This window comes from Anoplolepis gracilipes, chromosome 6, assembly GCF_047496725.1.
Source record: "Anoplolepis gracilipes chromosome 6, ASM4749672v1, whole genome shotgun sequence".
Lineage (NCBI taxonomy): Eukaryota > Metazoa > Arthropoda > Insecta > Hymenoptera > Formicidae > Anoplolepis > Anoplolepis gracilipes.
In genome coordinates, this window is record NC_132975.1 from 12,980,821 (window position 1) to 12,998,101 (window position 17,281).

At 30.0% G+C, this 17,281-nt stretch overlaps 1 protein-coding gene across 6 annotated transcripts; it reads right to left on the reverse strand.

The window, feature by feature from the left end:
- Hppy (MAP4K3-like protein hppy) lies at nucleotides 1–17,112 on the reverse strand. Of its 6 annotated transcripts, XM_072893692.1 has the most exons (21): nucleotides 16,762–17,112; nucleotides 16,636–16,693; nucleotides 16,218–16,373; nucleotides 15,781–16,013; nucleotides 15,431–15,694; nucleotides 15,122–15,317; nucleotides 14,913–15,013; nucleotides 14,643–14,710; nucleotides 13,345–13,428; nucleotides 12,393–12,431; nucleotides 10,297–10,350; nucleotides 9,523–9,590; nucleotides 9,266–9,412; nucleotides 8,894–9,069; nucleotides 8,356–8,560; nucleotides 8,084–8,267; nucleotides 7,614–7,891; nucleotides 7,318–7,401; nucleotides 7,151–7,243; nucleotides 6,944–7,070; nucleotides 1–6,489 (listed from the first exon to the last, which is right to left on the reverse strand). In XM_072893692.1, exons 1-21 carry the CDS (start codon nucleotides 16,873–16,875, stop codon nucleotides 6,390–6,392), a joined length of 2,829 nt encoding a protein of 942 aa, XP_072749793.1. In that variant the 5' UTR covers nucleotides 16,876–17,112; the 3' UTR covers nucleotides 1–6,389. The 6 variants fall into 6 exon arrangements, with proteins under 6 accessions (XP_072749793.1, XP_072749796.1, XP_072749794.1 ...); XM_072893695.1 differs by lacking the exon at nucleotides 13,345–13,428; XM_072893693.1 differs by lacking the exon at nucleotides 10,297–10,350.
- Between the last annotated feature and the right edge of the window lie 169 nt (nucleotides 17,113–17,281).

The window sequence follows — 17,281 nt, forward strand, 5'->3', positions numbered from 1 at the left end:
TTTTTCCTTTAGATGGATTTTATTGCAGGAAGGTCTATTTACAGAAGTTTGTGTTCCTATAGATACATTGGTAAATTAAATACGTGTTTACGCGTAATTATAAATTATTTCCTCACAATACTGTATTTATATAAAAAATGACTAAAACGAAGACTCGGCGAACGCAAGATATATAACATATGTATATATAATACGTTATACACATTATATACAACTTTCGCGTATAATTACATACTTAGTCGCTAGTACAGTTCCAATTAATATTTATAAGAAAATCCTTTACTATTCTCTCCCATTGGTGTACGTAGCTTTATAAAGAATGAACCAACATCCTTTTTCGCAAATTTTTATAGTAAATTTTTTCAAGGGAGAGAGGATAGCATATTACACAATATTCTTTAAATAAATAATTAAATGCACATAACGTAGTAACACTTGGTGAGAATTTTTTCTTTTTATACAGCAGAAGCTCCTTATGTTCCTAAAAATCTCTCTGTACGATGTAACATTATACTTTTATTTCGCTCCTCTAATTTCCGGTTGGAAGAATAATTTTGTTTGTTTGTTCTATCTGTGTCGCTATGGCTTTAGTTAATAACTATTACTGATATATCGGCAATTCTTCAATATTTTTCGGCTAATTAACAAAATTATTGGAATCCATTCTATTAGATATTAAGTGAATCTCTTTGAATTTACAATATATATATATATATGTCAAGAATTTTATTAAATATATTTGTTTATATATATATATATATATATATATATATATATATATTTATATATATATATATTTCTCTTTTTTATTCATCTTACATAATTTACGAATTTGCCTCTCAAAATATTTTGTATATCTCTCTGCATGCAAAACGTAATGCACGTGTGTTATCAATCGCCATCAAGTTCTTGATCGGAAATAATGATAAGCATACATGCATGCGCTTAATCTTCTTCTATCCCTTAGATTATAGGATAAGTTACATTTTTTTGAACTAATATTTTATCGATACCGGAAATATCTGAGATGTAATAAACTTTTTGATACCAATTTTATGATACTGTTATATCATAAAATATGATTTTATGAAGAAATTTTTCTTGGATAAATTTTTAATTGAATAAAAATTAGATAAAATAATATATTCGTAGAATATATAATAAGATTAGAAATCTTTATGCATAGTAGGATTCTGAAAATATTTGTTTATATTAAACAGAAATAATATGAATGTATTGCAAGTAAAGATCATCAATTTAGTCGAAATAAATCCGAGGGATGGTCGAAGATTAAGGAATATAATATGTATTGTTGTCTCGCCCGCTCTCTACATACATGTTTACCAAGTAGATTTCAAAGTTGAAAATATGCGAGAATCGAGGATTTGGAACTCAAGCATTCGTAGAGGCGAACCATTAATATGGTCAATGTGTACAGGTACATTTTATCGCTGTATCAATAATCCTAGCACATACACGTGTACATGTCTGCGCAAAGGGACGTTCCAAAGATCGCTAGCATGGGTGTACGATACTCTTCATAAACTGGACGCAACGGTTTATTACATGTACATATATAGATTAAACAATCATATATTTCTGTATTTCGTTTTCTAAATATGTTGAAAAATAACGAGGTTCTCTTAAATTCTTTTTATTAATTTAATAAATTTATTTATTTAATTGAATAGAAGATAAATCTCGATCTATCACACGCACGTGTTTAAAATAATCGTCTTGAAAAAAAAGTAATGAAAGTGAATTTATCACACATTTTATTTATTTAACAATTGTATAAAATTACTGAAAAAATAAAATTACAGACATTTTTCTCGATGTGTCTTACACCCATACTCTAATTTTACTATCATTCTCTAGTGAAAATTATAGAATAAAATTTAATTTTAAATGGTCGCGAGCAGAATGGATATGTGAAATCTACACAAAGTGTGTGTGTGTGTGTCTGTGTCTGCTTGTGTGTATCTTTCTAGTTCACATAGTTCTTCTAATACTTGGTCTGTGTCAGAAGATTAAAGACTCTCTAATTATGTCTTCTATCTTTTTTTTTCTTCATTTTTTACTAAAATTTATCCATTTTAAATTTATAATGTATCTACTCTGATGCCGCTGATGTATCTATCCTTTTTCCTCCCGTAATTTTCTCCGGATAAAATTATTGTCTTTACAATAATACAAAAATTCACATCAGGTAACATTGCAGTTACTATTTATCATTATTTTTATCAAAATATCTTGTAAATATGTACGTCTCCGGAAAGAGGCAGAATAATCTCGCGTAATTAAAATTGCTCAGACTGAAATAATATCTATCCTTCCACATTTGACATTTTTAAACTTTTTAATAACATTTGAATAGTCTTTAGATAATAACTTCAACTAAACTGCATCTGTGTAAAATAAAGCTAATACTCCTTTTTTATATATATCACAATCTTTCTCCTTCTTTTAGACATCAAGCAGATTTATACTTCGTATACTAATAGTTCGTTCGAATAATTCTTACAATATTAAGAAAGCAGAGATTGTCGGTTAAACAAACATTACGTGATTTCACGAATATTATCAAACATTTTGTCAGAATTGTTAGTATCGTAGATACTTCACATGTCTGGCGTACTGTTATTAGCAAGTATGTATAGGGAAGACAATTACGTTTCTATTTACTTCTGTTTACAACGAATAACTGTGTAGACTTGACGTAGAATTTGATCGAACGTGGAATAAATCGACAATATAAAAGCGATTGATAGAAATATCAGCAAATTCTTTCGATTATTCGAAACTGTGCAAATTGAAAATTTTGCAAAGTTGAATTGCGAACTTAAATATGCGTGATATTATAATGTTTGAAAACGTTTATCGTTTTGGACACGCGAGGCGAAAATTCAATGGAAACAATAAGACACCGATTCATAGCTTTGCTAGGGTGTATTTCGAATTTTTTTTGATATTATAGTACTTTCTTTAGTAACCTATTCTCTATGTATAGAGAAAAAGATCTATATAAAATATCAAAATAGTTTAACACTCCACACAGATAATTTCGTGAGTTTCGCTCTGACGATTCTTTACAGTTCGATTTACATCTTTCGTCTCTTTCAGCAAAGAATTGTAAATTAAAGACTTAGGCCAGGGACGTCATTACTGCCATGGGGACCATGGTATTGATTAAACCTCACTACAATCTAGATATAGAATTTCATATCTCTACAGATAAAATATATTTAGATAAAATATTCAGATAAAATAATTTTTTTTAGTGAAAGAAAATTTTTAACGTAACTTAAACTTCTATATTTGTTTAATTGCTAATGAACATATTGTATACATGCATTGACAAATGTGGAATTCCCTCCCCCCCCCCTCTCCGGGTCACTGACAGATGATCATAACTCGAGAAAAAAACGTAATGACGCCCCCGACTCGGGAAAATCTCAACAGAAATAGATGGAAAAGTGCCAGATACTATATAAATATATATGCGAATATCAGTCTGAAGCAAATAAAATACTTGTGCGTTTTTCACACAACCCATTTTCACAAGAGCTTCTGACCTTCTTATATCATGATTGATAACTTATAACTGCAGTAATAAATTTTTGACTGATGCATCAATTCAGACACGGTTATAAATTAATTACGCTTCTTCGCGTTACATATATTTTACGATGTACGAATTAAAAGTAATTGTCAGCTTATGTTATCAATGAATGGTTATGTCAAATTCAAGTATCAATTCTGGAAGGACGTACAAAGTAGGATGCCGCGATACTTTTATGATCAATATCAAAATAATTACGAAACATCTTTACTAATTTTATTAATTGGGCGATTAGTAAATATTTCATAAAAATATTGGTCAAATATTCCAAATAAAAAAAAGGAATGTTTTTAGTTTAATCATTATCTGAATCGACAAGCATCGATTTATAGATGCATCGATTAAATTTCAGCAAATGTAAATGTATAAATGTATGATAATTCATACATTTATACAAGCGATATCTCTACCGTTAAATTAAACGACATTGACGATAGATATCGAGAGTTGCAGATTTCGACTGCGTAAACGTAAAACGCAGTTAATGCTCTTTCCTCCCACCTAAATCCTACGTAATCCAGCACTCTTCCTCAGTAAGGATTATAGAAAGTCTACTGTAAATGAGAAAATACATTTCTCCCAGTCTTGAGACCAATCACATGAAAGTTATATTACGCCCGTCGTTTCATAGTTATATACGATAATATCTTCATTGACAATATATACTGATAAAAAAAATTACTGGATATAAAAAAAAAAACTGCTGCAAACAAATATATGCACTCGTGATCTCTGATATAAATTACATATGCAATTGATTTATATGGAGAGAAGTACCCAAATAATGGAAATTATATAAAAAATAATTTTTATCCTTCTCTTCTTATTTTATTTTGTTCGCGTGACTACTTTTTTTTTCCGTCACATTTCATCAGAGAACATTGCATAACTCGATGAAAGAAGCATTATGTTGTAATTATGAGATAACAAATTTCAAGGATTATTACGCGCAAATTAAGGTTGATCGTAAACCAACGATCACAGATACTTTGTAATCGTGCAGCAAGCGAAACGATTCAAATATAGCAACGTGTATATCTCAAGATAAATTCGCACGTTCGCTATCGATGCCATTGTCGTGCATTTTCTATATTTAATATCGCCGAAAAATTAGAGACATCGCGAGACGAACGCAATGTCTGAATAAAGATAGTCTCTCCCGAAGTGTGATCCCATGCCCAACGAAATGAAGCTCGAATAGTATAATTTTTCGTGTGTACACATTCTCAAGGATGATACACTGATACAAGCGAATTTTGTACTGCTTACATTGTGTACATATAATATATATGTGTACACGATATTATATACAATTCACATAGAGAATCCATTTCTACGCGGAATCTTTCGAGAACGTTTTTACGGAGCGTTATACATCATACAATTAGCTACTTTCCTTCTATATCGTTGCCATTTTCTCTATGATCTATCATCTTTGGAAGAAAATACACATAGTGTCCCGCTTCTACCAGATAAGAATTGAGTGACAGCTCGTTAATTGGAAATCGTTTTTTTCTTAACAAAGACATTCTTTTTTAGAGCGTTCATTTTCATAGAAATAGCGAAAAATGAAAACTTTTTTATTTAATTTACCTTCAGAAAACTGAATAGAAACATTATTCATTCAATCTTTGCAATTTTTTATTTACATACAAAAGTATAGTTAATGTCGAGAAAGATTGTAAAAAATAACGCGCATTTTTTTTTTCAAATTCGTTAAAAGGTTGATCACTGAAATTCAAATCTCGTAAAAGCGAGACGATCAAGATTATTAAGTTATAATCTCGATTAATGTCACACAGATTCCGTCAGAAAGTTACATGAAAATTCTATTTTGGATATTGCATCTAGATAGCACTTTAACCTTCGAAAACTCTTTACGCCTCACATATGTAAGAATATAAATATTGTCTCGTTTAGAGAATAATCTTCCGTACTCGTCGAAAATACAAATACATGAGCTCTTATCTTATTAAATCGCTATTACGATCAAAATAGTTCTCGAAGGCTAAGAGCTAATAAGATACTGACTCTAGGAAAAAAAAGATAAAATTCGAAACTGTACTATTTGCACAGCGTTGCAAGAGTTTTGTTGCTTGTAAAACACGCTGCGCAGCAATACTCTTGCATTATATATTCTAGCTAATTTAGCTAATTATATTATAACGTCGGAAACACGGAATAATCTCCATATTAGTTTTACAGTTCTTCTTTCTGAAGTTTTAATTTCCTCATTAATCTCTTTTCGTAGTTGTACATGATTTATATGTAAGAGTGTAATTTACACAAGTATAGCTATATAATAAACTAGGAAATCGCTTTTATCCGATTTTTTCAAGTAATATGGCTTTTATTGGCTTCATTTGATCAGGCATAAGAATAAGTTCGCATACATTATATTTTCTTTCTCTTAAGTTTCGTGTCTTCTTGTTAAACTCAATATCTCTTCCTATCATAGTGCGTATCTACTGAAAGAACTGTCTAAGTTCTAAGACGCCTCTCGTTAAAAAAAGTTACCGCGAGTAAATTATCAGTTTACGCGATATTGACTACTATCGGAGAGACGGCGGTAATCCATTGCAGCAGCGTTGGAATTGCACATTGCAAAGTAGTGAAAATAATTAATTTTAAAGCTTTTACCTCTCTGTATATTTTAATCTCACCGTTCTCTCGTAGTCGTTCCACGTTACACGTGCAGTTCAATCACAAATCGTGCGAGACGATAATGCAGCGTGTGGTCGCAAGCTAGCAATTTGAAAATCGATACTTAATAGCTGGCCTCGTGTCCAGCGAGTATGTAAAGATCCGCTCCTTCCGATTCAGTCAATGTACCACTGTGAACCAGGTGACTCTCCAACATCACAACCCTATTTAATACATAATGTTAATATTTCCTTTTCAATTACGAGTATTAATCTAATCTATATTTAATTATGAACATAAATTTTATAAATATACAACATTCTATAGCTTAAACAATTTTTAAATAGTATCAAATAGAAAAGTAAAATTTTATCAATAACAAAAAATATCTTTTAATATATAAAATATCTTTAAAAAAGAAAAATTATTATCATATTAATTTGGAGAGTATGATATATTAACATCAATATCAATGTAGAAATGATGAAAAATTCTCAAATTTATTTTTAGATTTATCGCAATTAAACATCCAATAAAAAAGATTCGAAAGAATATCAAATTTCATTACAATAATTCTTTTTTAATTATTTTTCTCAAAATTCCTTTTATACTGCATTAAATGCATTATCTTTTCAAATCATTCTCATTATCTTCCTTTTTATATCGTCAGATACGTACTTGTCTGAACCTAATAACCTGTAAGTCCTGCTCGGATCACTAATCTCTTGAGTAACTTCGCCATTCTTAAAACTTCTACCTTGCATACCGTGTTTGTGGAATGCCAGTACACTATCTGGTAAACAAACTAAAAATAAACGATACATTGTTTTATTCACAAAAACTATATAATGTAGATTGCGAGTGAACAAAGTGTTTTATGCTTACTGATAGATTCAATCTGAAAATTAAACTGCAACTCTGACAGCTGTTTCTTGCTAACCCGGGGTTTCCCTTGTAAAGTCACCATCTTTACCACATCTGCAAATACGAACATTTAATTTATAACACATTACTATACATAATAATAAGATAATACTTTTAGTAATACTTACTATCATAACAAACGAGTATTGCATCTTTCTCGAATTGTGTGACATTAATAACGTTCAAATTCTCTCTTCTTGGTATCACTGTCGCTGAAATAGTATTTCTTATTAAAGGAATGATTCTTCCAAATAATAAGGATTGAACTATCAGGTTTTTAAAGCTAAAGAGAAAATCAATTATAAAAATCAAATATTTTTTTGCAGTAAAAAAGAAATAAAAATAAGATCTAAAATAAAGGGTTATCATTCTTAGTAAACATGTGCAGCTTGTCATTAAACATGTATGATAATAATAAGAATACCTGAACCGTCCATATCTTCTAATTCGTCACTGTGAAACCAACTTGCTCCTGAGTTCATATTAATCAAATCCAGTTTCAATTTATTCTGCTGATATGGCTGTTTAACCGATACACACACCATTGGATATTCCATCTCAGGTGTGATAACCATTTTAAAGACGTTTAGAGGCGACGGTAGAACGCAGTCGAAATGCTTAAGAAGCATAAATTTATTCAATGGATCGTACCACTGCATTAAGAATATACCAGCTGGCATCGCACCACACAGATATTTGTACCTGTACATTTAAAAAAAATTGATCATTATATTTGTTAAATTTTATTTAACACTGCTTGAAAATATGACAAATTATTGCGCATCTAATTTTTTCTCATGTGAAAAACTAATATACTTCAATTTATTTATGTTCTTATTAAAAAGTTACTTCTTATATTTTTAAAGAATGTATAATAATGGAGTTTGTACTCACCCATTATATGGATTTCTTCCAACGCAGCATTTGGTACATCCCTTTGTGTCTGGCACTTTCGTAGTAAGGGCAAATTTCCTAGGGACTAATCTCTCTGGTATTTTATTCATGTGCAATGAAAACCTATGAGTTTGTTTACTTAGCATTGCTAATAAGTCATGCCTGTACAACTGGGGCGTCTTTCCTACAATATACATAAATAATATCATCAGAAAATACGAATAAATTGATTATGCAGTATCATCAATGACGACAATACAAGGTGCGCTTACCGGAAAGAGACATAAGAACATCTTTAATAACGTACATCCAGATAGTACGTCTCGGATATAATTGGTCTATCGCAGTTTCATGAAGCTCGTTCAAGTTCAAGTTGTAAATTCCTTCTTCCGCCGCGATTAACAAGTGCTGATCCCTCGTATCCGGATGAATCCAACTCGCGGTGCAGTGTATTCTCAATGGACAGCCATTAAATACCTAAATTAAAATTTGCAACAAAAACAAAATAACAATAAGATTTTAATTTAACACGACATCGAGAAGTAATGTAGTAAAAGAATTTAATGTTATAAAATATGTAATAAATAATAATGTTATATAATAATGCAATAAAAAAATAATTTATATATGTATATATATATATATATATATATAATAAATTATTTTATTATGATTGTTATATAATTTATATTATATCGTTGTTATATAATTTATATTATATTATTATGTCAAAATTTCTCTGTGTATTATTTTATGTACACTAACACATACATACATAAGAAACTCAAATAAACTCTTTTGTAAGTTAACCTTTGAGAAACACGCTCCCATGTGCACTTTTGGCGTGGGAGGTAATCCGTTACTAATAGGTCTCGGTGGCGTGTGTCTTTTTCGATCCCTCCTCCTCGGAGGGACGGGTGGTGTATCCGAGAGTAAGTCAGGACTCATATTCTCCCTATCTCGATCAGCTGCTGTCTCATTGTCGCCTGAAAAAAATGAGATAAATGAAATAAATTGAGAAAATAAAAAGAGATTGAATGAAATAACTATATATTAAAATTAATAATATCTCATGATATCATATCTTTTTTTCAAACAGAAAAGATGGATAATAAATGTATTATGTATTGTGAGAATATTTATCTATTAATAAAGCACTAAACTCATAATGTACACTCTTACCGTTTGATTGCGCAGATTCGTCCCTAGGACCGCTATCCGACAATGATCGTTGACGCTGGCCGTTGACAGCTGTTAAGGACTGAGAATTGTTGACGAGACCATACAATTCGTCCACGGAGCTGTGACGTCGGGGACTTGCCTGAGGCCCTGTGCGCACGAAACTATTCTTTATTATCCGAATAAATTTAAAGGATACAGATTGACTAGATTATATGCGACCCAATTTTTTCATCAATTTTGCAATGTAAATCACTTACCAGACACATTGTAATAGGGACAATGGACTTCGCAATCGTTCGATGATTCTCCCAGTGGAAGAGTGGCTCTAAAAAAGAAAGCACGAAAACGCAAACATTACGATTGTACTCTCTTCAATGTGAAAAATAAAAAATAAATATTAATAAAAAAAAAAATAAATAACACATACAAAATATATATATATTAATAGCATCGTAAATTATAAAATTAATAATCAAAATCATGTATTTCTTTTGAAATATATACGTACTAAACAGATTTTTAAATAAAATGTGATGTAAAAACAAGTTAGAGATGTGAAAGCTGCATATTTCTTGCAGATTTTAGTACGTCACAAGGCAATTGTGTTATCAAAGTGTTAACAAGATTAATCGTGAAGCCTATTCTAGTGTTACGTAACAGAGAATGAATTTTTTGGCAAGTATTGCCAGTTGAATGAATCGTAAACAAAAACAGCCATGAAATATTCTCTGTAATAAATCAATCTCTTTTTCTCTTTCTGTTACATCGGTATTATAAACAAATTATTTGTAAGGGATATTTAAATAATATTTGAAAAGATATATATATTAACAAAATAATATCATTAATAATATCTTGTACATATCTAAAATTATGTTAATGTTTCCCAACGAAATATATATATATATAATCAAAATAATAATATATATATAATCAAATAAATACTTAATACTATCAACTGAAGAAGATATGTGTTGGACAATAAAAAAATTATTTAATTTATGTATTTTGTATTTATTTTATCTACTTACTGCAGGGAATATAGCTGGTCGCAATGCCCACCGACCATCGACATTGCATTTCCCCTGCACACATGAAACTATGGTCATATACTATAAAAAAAACTTGTTTCTTGATACTACTCGAGATATTCTGCGCAATGCGCTTTAAAATTTTGTAAACGATATATACGTAATAAATTGTCAAAATATAAGATATCTCATGTGAAGACTAATACTGTATGTTACTCTTTTTTAGATACATTATATATTTACATTAAAAATTATTTTGTGCTATTTTAATGATTAAGTAGACTTTAATACATCTCTTTCTCCTTCTCTCTCTCTCTCTCTCTCTCTCTCTCTCTCTTAAGTTATAATTTTTTATATTTTACTACAATATATATGTAATATCTATTATAAGAATTGCAAAAACAGAGTCCATAGAAATTGCAATTTCCTACAAATGGTTTTCGTAAATTCATTTCAAATCTTCAGAATGAGTAAGTAATCTTATATTACTAAACAGTTTGATATAAAAAACATATAAGAAAGAGAATAATTATTTTCCGCAGTATTTTTTTATTACTACGTTATACGATTTCCAAATTGTTCCGTCACATCACAATTTTGAGAAATTTGCGATTAAAGTTAAGACTAAATGTATTTTATTATGTTATAATATGACAAAGTTGAAGAAGTTTTTGTTGTAATAAGATTTAATGTGTTATTAGGATTTTGTCCTGTTAGATTTTAGCCCTCAAAAGAAATTTGTTGTAACGATTGCGATTAATAAGATATTTATGATTACAGAAAGCTGTAAGTTTTTTAAGTCGTTAAGAATATTTTTCGATGTGTTTATTAAAACTGAAGATTGTTTATTAATTGTTCCAGATTGCTGAATACGAATTTGATGTCAAAATTGAATTTAAAATGGCGAAATCAATGTAGAAGATATCGAAATTTAAAAAAGTCAGACTTCTTTTTATTGATTTCACCCTTATTTTATTAACTATGACATCAGATAATACTTAATTATCCGAAAAACTTTTAAGTTTATGAATGATACTAAAAAATTTTTGATTTTTAATGACCTTATTCATTTTTTTATAATATATATAGATCCTATACTTATAATCATAAATATTTTATTAACTATAATCTTTTAATGCAATTTTTTAAAATGTGTAACACAACATTCTTAATTTTAATTATAACAAAATTTTTTTAACACTACATATGATAACTATAAGCAGCTTTAACCGTAAATTTCTCAAAATTACACCATAATGAAACAATTTAAAGACTAGCATCATATTTATTATAAAAATTAAAGAAAATGGTCATTCTCTTTCTTATATTAAAAAAAAAAAAAAACAGTTTTTTTTTAATTATTATAGAATCGAAAAGATAATCTTGTATGATAAAACACATGAAACTGTAATTAACTTTAATATAAGCTAATATCTTTTTTTTCTTTCTCTTTCTGCATTATAGCTACAAAGATTCCCCCACCAGCATGGCTGATATATTTTAGAAACAATCTTAGTGTGTGAAGATAATTAAAAAAACTAACATGCAACAAATAACATCAAATGCATAACACAGGAAAAAAGCATAATTCTACATTTATCTAAAATGTGTGTTTGTAATATTAATTCTAATTACACTGTGGATGTTGATTAAATTTGAGATAATCCAACTGTGTGTTCTAGTATTATATAATATTTTACTTACTTTGTTTTTTAGTTACATATTAAAAAAATATTATATAATATTATTATATAACATAATATAATTTATATTAATTATATATATATATACACATTTTTATAGATCTCTTTTATAATGTTTTAGTACATTTAGCTAAACTAGTCTTCTTTAGAATAATTTGGAAATTCTATAGAGACATGTATGTAATTTCAAAGGAGTCTTTTGAAACTAATACCGAAGCAAAATGCGTGTTAATTTGAATTATATTAATGTTTGCAATTAAAAAAAGATAAAAAAAAGAACGTAAGCGAATTAACTCTATCCGAGTAATGCAATTTACAAGAATAATTACGCAGTTATTAGGAGATATAAGTGCAAGGTGCAAGGTGCAAGGGAAAAGGGTTACCTGCCAATACCTTAGCAACAACTCCTCATCAATGTACTGCAATAGACTCCTGTTGGGAGAAATTATTAAAATTACAAACTGATCAGAAAAATCAAAAAATATATTAAAAGAGAATAATAGGAAAAAAAATGTGGATTAAAAAACGAAATTTAAGGCGTGGAGAAGATGTGCTACAGGAGCAAGGACAACAGTGACAGGATATAAATATTATTTTACGGTCAAATATGTTACGTTATTAAGATGTATCAAAAATACTCGGGCAATCTCTATTTTCGTACGACTCAAACGGTATATTTAGAAAGTCTCTTTTTTTATTAGATATTTTTTTAGATAAAAATGCATGATTTTAGCTTTTAGAATAATTAATTCTAGACAAAACTGCGATGTTACATGTTGGTGTATATACAAATGTATCTCTAAAAGTGATCGTACTTACTTTAATGAAACGCATGTACGACATATCAGCAATCCTTTAACAAATTTGCTATCAAATCATGCATACAAGCAATCGTATCTACCGCCTAACATGCAAAAAGTAGTATGATTTCGTATATATACAATACATTGTTAAATCTTTGTCCCGCCGAGATATGTCTGTATAATTGTCTTATATGTAATTGTCTTTTTGTTATATAAAAATTTGATTATGTATACCTGATTAAAAAGCATTGTTAACTCTCTTCAAATAATTTTTACATTTAATTTATATGTACGTTCTTTAAGACCAAAATGACCCTAAAGGAAAATTTTAATGCAATTTTTATGTTATATTATGGTTACAACTTGGATTGCTTTAATGTTATTCAGCGACAAACCGGTAAAAACTTTCCAAACATTTACAGTATTAAGAGAATATGAATAGCGTAATTTGTGTTGGTAAGGCTATATATTTTTGTTATGTTAAAGATAGAAAGGAATGTTTTCACTCCAGACATCAACCGGGGAAATTGTATTTATATTACCTTATAGTCATACGAAATATCTCTGTGCCAGTTTTGCTACGACGTTTCGATATTTTACTTGTCTTAAGGTTCGCGCCAAGTGTACTGACACAAAAAATGAGTCTTTAAGAAATATACCGATGAGAAATGTAGACAAAATGAGTGGCTCGATTATAGGCACACTTAAAGCAATATTCTGAGGCGATATTCCTTGGCAAAAACTGAAACAACTTTTCTCTAATAAAAATGTCGAGATGCGAATAGTTTGAAAACTGCAGTAAATTAAAAAGGGAGTCTTGAAATTAGAATTGTATTTTGAATAAATTTCAAGAAAAAATTTAATAAGAAAACTTTCTCTTCAACTAATTTCAGCCAGGCACTAGTTTAACTCGAAAAGACACTATTATCGAAATGTGTAATTAAAATTTTAATAAGACTATGAAAACATGTTTTGTGTGTATATGTGACATTACATTTTGATATAGAGAGAAAAAAAGATTTCATTTTTTTTTCAATAAGGAACTTCGCCGACGAAAAATTAATTCATGAAAATTGTTTTTTTATTGATTTTATCGATAATGTAGATTTTATTTACGAGTAGAAAAAAAATAGGATAAAAAAATAACGATTGGAGATGCAAAAATTACAAAGAATAAATCCCTGTAATATCCACAGATTAAGATAAAAATTTCAATATATATATATATATATATACACACATATATGTAATCATCTATATTGTTTTACAAGAATTTTCTCTCTACCTATATTATATTTCAAAATATGATGTGCTGCTGTTTTAAGTGTAAGAGTAATGAATGTACATTCTTTTCTCATTTGAGATTATGATTTGAAACTAATAATAAGTATGACATGATGTAAAGCAAAGCACATGCCATATGTAATGTATAATGTACTTATTAGTTACTATCAGCCAAGAATAAAATGTTGATGATCCTTGTAACACAGCATACTGCATTGCTGTCTTGTTGAGATGATTGCATTTGGCTCTTGTACTTTACTGATTTTTATAATCGATATGTGCATATAGAAGATAGGACATAATACATATTACAAAATCAAAAGACACACATATATGAAACTGTAAAATCTTTTTACAACATCAAACATTTCTGAAATCCTATTGCAGTACTCATAAGACATATATAAGATTTACGACACATGAGAATATTTTTTAACAAAACAGCAACTACCATATTAATGAAAGTGATAGAAAAGCTTTCACGTTTTTTTATATTCTCTTTCGCGCAAAATGTGTGTGATAAAGATTAATAGAATAAAAGTACAAAACAACTTACTTTTCTTGCTCATCTTCAAATGCGGAACCAATCCCACAGTCTGGATGCACATCACAATTATGTACAGCCTGTATATGCACAAATACAGATTAGACTATGTATTCGATATATATAATGGATTATTTAATAAATTTAATAAATTGACATAAATACAAAATTAATCATTGTATTCGAAAACCACTTATGTTGTTGTAACTTTTTTTCATTAATACCAATGTTCAATAAATTATGCTGATATATAATCAAAGAAAATATTTACAATAGATTTACCTTAACATTATTCATGATGTCCATGATATCCCATGCTGGATTACTGTCTACAGATGGTGATATGGAGTCTCTGTGTAATGTCCCATCAATGTTGATTTGATCTACAAGATGAATTATAATCACGATTAAATTAAATCGTAAGATATACAATTTATTGATTATTATTTAATTGTTAATCGTTATTGTAATTATTAATCAATGTTTTTTACCATCACTATCCAATTGCGATATGGGACTCTTTGGTCTAGGCCTTGCAGTGTGACGCGAGGCTATTCTTTGTGGAACATTGGGCACTGCACCGTCTTCGTCGGCCTCTAAATCGGCAAACATATGACTGGGATTTGACACCTTTTGCAATAATTCTAACGCCAGTCTTTTATGCATCTCTCCTTGGAAAAACGCGTGCTGCAACATTCAAAATAATTTCTTTCAGATTACCATCAATGCAATTTGATTACAGATATATTTTTCTTTTATATACATATAGAGATACATCGCATTCGTGACAAAAGACTTACCTGAAGCAACTTCTCCGCTGTCGGTCTTTTTTTGGGATTCTTTGTGAGGGCGACTTTGACGAAGTTGTGAAATGTTGGACTCCATTTATCGCGATCCTTCAATGTCGGTGGTTTAAAACCCGACTTGGACATGAGAAATAGAGCGCGCATCGGATGTAGATCGAACATTGGCGGCTGTAACTCCGCCAATTCTATTGCAGTTATTCCGCACGCCCAGATATCGCACAGCTGATTATAACCACCTTTCCTTTCCACAGCTGCTACCTACACATTGCAAAAATATTAATTGCATTGATTATCAATGTAAATCTATAAAACACATTAAATATTACAAGAAAATACAAAAATACCTCAGGAGCCATCCAGTATGGTGTACCAATAAAACTCTTTCTCTTGTTAATCGTTGCAGTGATCTGTGCTGATACGCCAAAGTCCGCCAATTTTACATCACCTGCCTCCGTCAATAATATATTGGCACCCTTAATATCACGATGCATCTTGCCCATACTATGTAAGTAAGCTAAACCAGTGAGAGTTTCTCGACACATGTACGCTATTTGTATTTCTGATAATGGTCCAGTTACTAGAAGTATATTAAAAATATAATTATATATATGTATCATAACACTTTAATAATAAAAAAAAATTTATTATTACGAAAATGTAATTTATAAATTTATATTTTTCTTCTTACAAACGTAAATTGAATATTATTAATTATTTAAATTGTTAAAGATATATTATTTCTTTTAATATGAATAAACACTAAATAATTAATATTACATACTATGATATATATCCTGCAATGATCCACCTCCGCAGTATTCCATACATATCCATAATTTGTCTCTCCTTAAATAACTGCCATAATATGCAATAATATTTGGATGTCTACAGTCCTTCATCATTAAAATCTCCTGTTGAATGATTGCAAAATCGTCACCTAAAAGATAAACACAAATATTATAAACTATTCTACTTCCATGATAAAATTTCTAATAGCTCATGGTATATTTTGAAAACCAATTACATAAATTTGAATATCTGGATAAATAAAGTAATTCTGCATGTCCTTTATATTTTTACTCTGTACACTGCGTGTGAAGAATCACAATGCGTGACACTTTATACCAAAAAAAGCATTCCATATCAAAAATAAAAATCGACACGATAATCGTATAATAAAGAAAACAGTTTTCGCTTACCTGGCTCCAACTTGATAACCTTAATTGCTGCGAGATCGTTCATGGAGAGACGTTTAGCCTGCGAAGAGGAAATATAATAATTAATAATTTCGTCGTCGTTGACGCGATCAACAAGAGAATACATACCTTGTAGACATCGCCGTAGGTCCCGCTGCCTATTCTCTGGATGAGCTCGTACTCGTCCTGGGGATTCCTACGACTTATGTCACTGGACAGCGCGTTCGCGTTCACCGTAGCCATCGCGAGAGCAGCGAAGAGAAAAACAGGAAAGGAAAGAGAGAAGAAGCGGCGAGACACCTGGTGCTGCGCGCCGGGATGTGACCCTCACCCACCGCGACCTGATGCGCGTTTACATGCAGCCGGACAACGCAGCGGGAACATTTAGCCCGTCGGGATGTCACACCATCCGTCGAATCGTCGCCATCGTCGCACACAACAGCTGAACCGCTCTGACATTGGCCGCGGATCCATTCGTGACGTCATAGATTCTCCGACTGACAAACACGAAGCATGAATAATCTAGATTGGAAAGTCAGATTAGAATTTTTTAACCCGACTTTTTACTGATTGGCCGAGATCCTTTTCGGCCGAAAATGGTGGAATCTTAATCTTTTTTTTTTTAAATATCTTGTATGTTATGTATCTA

Excerpts from the sequence above, each read along its gene's own strand:
- Hppy (XM_072893692.1), bottom strand. The coding sequence starts at position 16,875 with ATGGCTACGGTGAACGCGAACGCGCTGTCCAGTGACATAAGTCGTAGG. Across the intron at positions 10,351-12,392 it reads GATGAGGAGTTGTTGCTAAG|GGGAAATGCAATGTCGATGG; the intron begins GTATTGGCAGGT and ends TCATGTGTGCAG. Across the intron at positions 9,413-9,522 it reads TCCCTATTACAATGTGTCTG|GGCCTCAGGCAAGTCCCCGA; the intron begins GTAAGTGATTTA and ends TCGTGCGCACAG.